Source organism: Octopus bimaculoides, chromosome 14, assembly GCF_001194135.2.
Source record: "Octopus bimaculoides isolate UCB-OBI-ISO-001 chromosome 14, ASM119413v2, whole genome shotgun sequence".
Classification (NCBI taxonomy): domain Eukaryota; kingdom Metazoa; phylum Mollusca; class Cephalopoda; order Octopoda; family Octopodidae; genus Octopus; species Octopus bimaculoides.
Genome location: NC_068994.1, coordinates 38,510,750 through 38,511,300, shown reverse-complemented (window position 1 = coordinate 38,511,300; position 551 = coordinate 38,510,750). Strand labels below are relative to the sequence as shown.

Below are 551 nucleotides of genomic sequence, written 5' to 3'. Positions count from 1 at the left end.
CCTCCATTGACAGTAGAGAAACAGTTTTCTATGCTGGTTACTGACATAAATGATGTACAACCTCAGTTTAGTCAGGACACATTTAAGTTTCTCACCTATGAAAATGAACACAAAGACTTCCCTGTTGGATATGTCAATGCTACAGACCCAGATATTGGCGATGGAGGACAATTAACCTATTCTTTGTTATTTAATGGAAAAGATATTCTACCATTTCAGATATCTGATGTGGGATTTATTTCCACAACTGAGTCACTAGACAGGGAAGAAAAGAACATGTATGAGTTTAAGGTTTTAGTAAAAGATAAAGGAACACCATCACTGGAGAACACAGCAAATGTTGTTGTTGAGGTTATGGATTTAAATGATAATGCTCCCTATTTCAGTTTCCCTAATGTTAACCCTTTCAGTCTTAATGTCCACTACCATCCCCACTCTGACCATGATATTACGGTTGTTAGGGCCTCTGACAGAGACAGTCAACACAATGCCTTCCTCACATATGAAATACTCAGAGGAAATGAAAAACACTTATTTCAAATGAACCATCA

At 37.2% G+C, this 551-nt stretch overlaps 1 protein-coding gene across 1 annotated transcript in view; it reads left to right on the top strand.

Moving 5' to 3' along the window:
- The window catches only part of LOC106872379 (uncharacterized), a 76,226-nt gene that overhangs the window by 25,481 nt on the left and 50,194 nt on the right, over positions 1 to 551 (top strand). Inside the window, 1 exon segment of the mRNA XM_052972592.1 lies at positions 14 to 453. Within this exon segment, the coding sequence (XP_052828552.1) occupies positions 14 to 453 (440 nt within the window).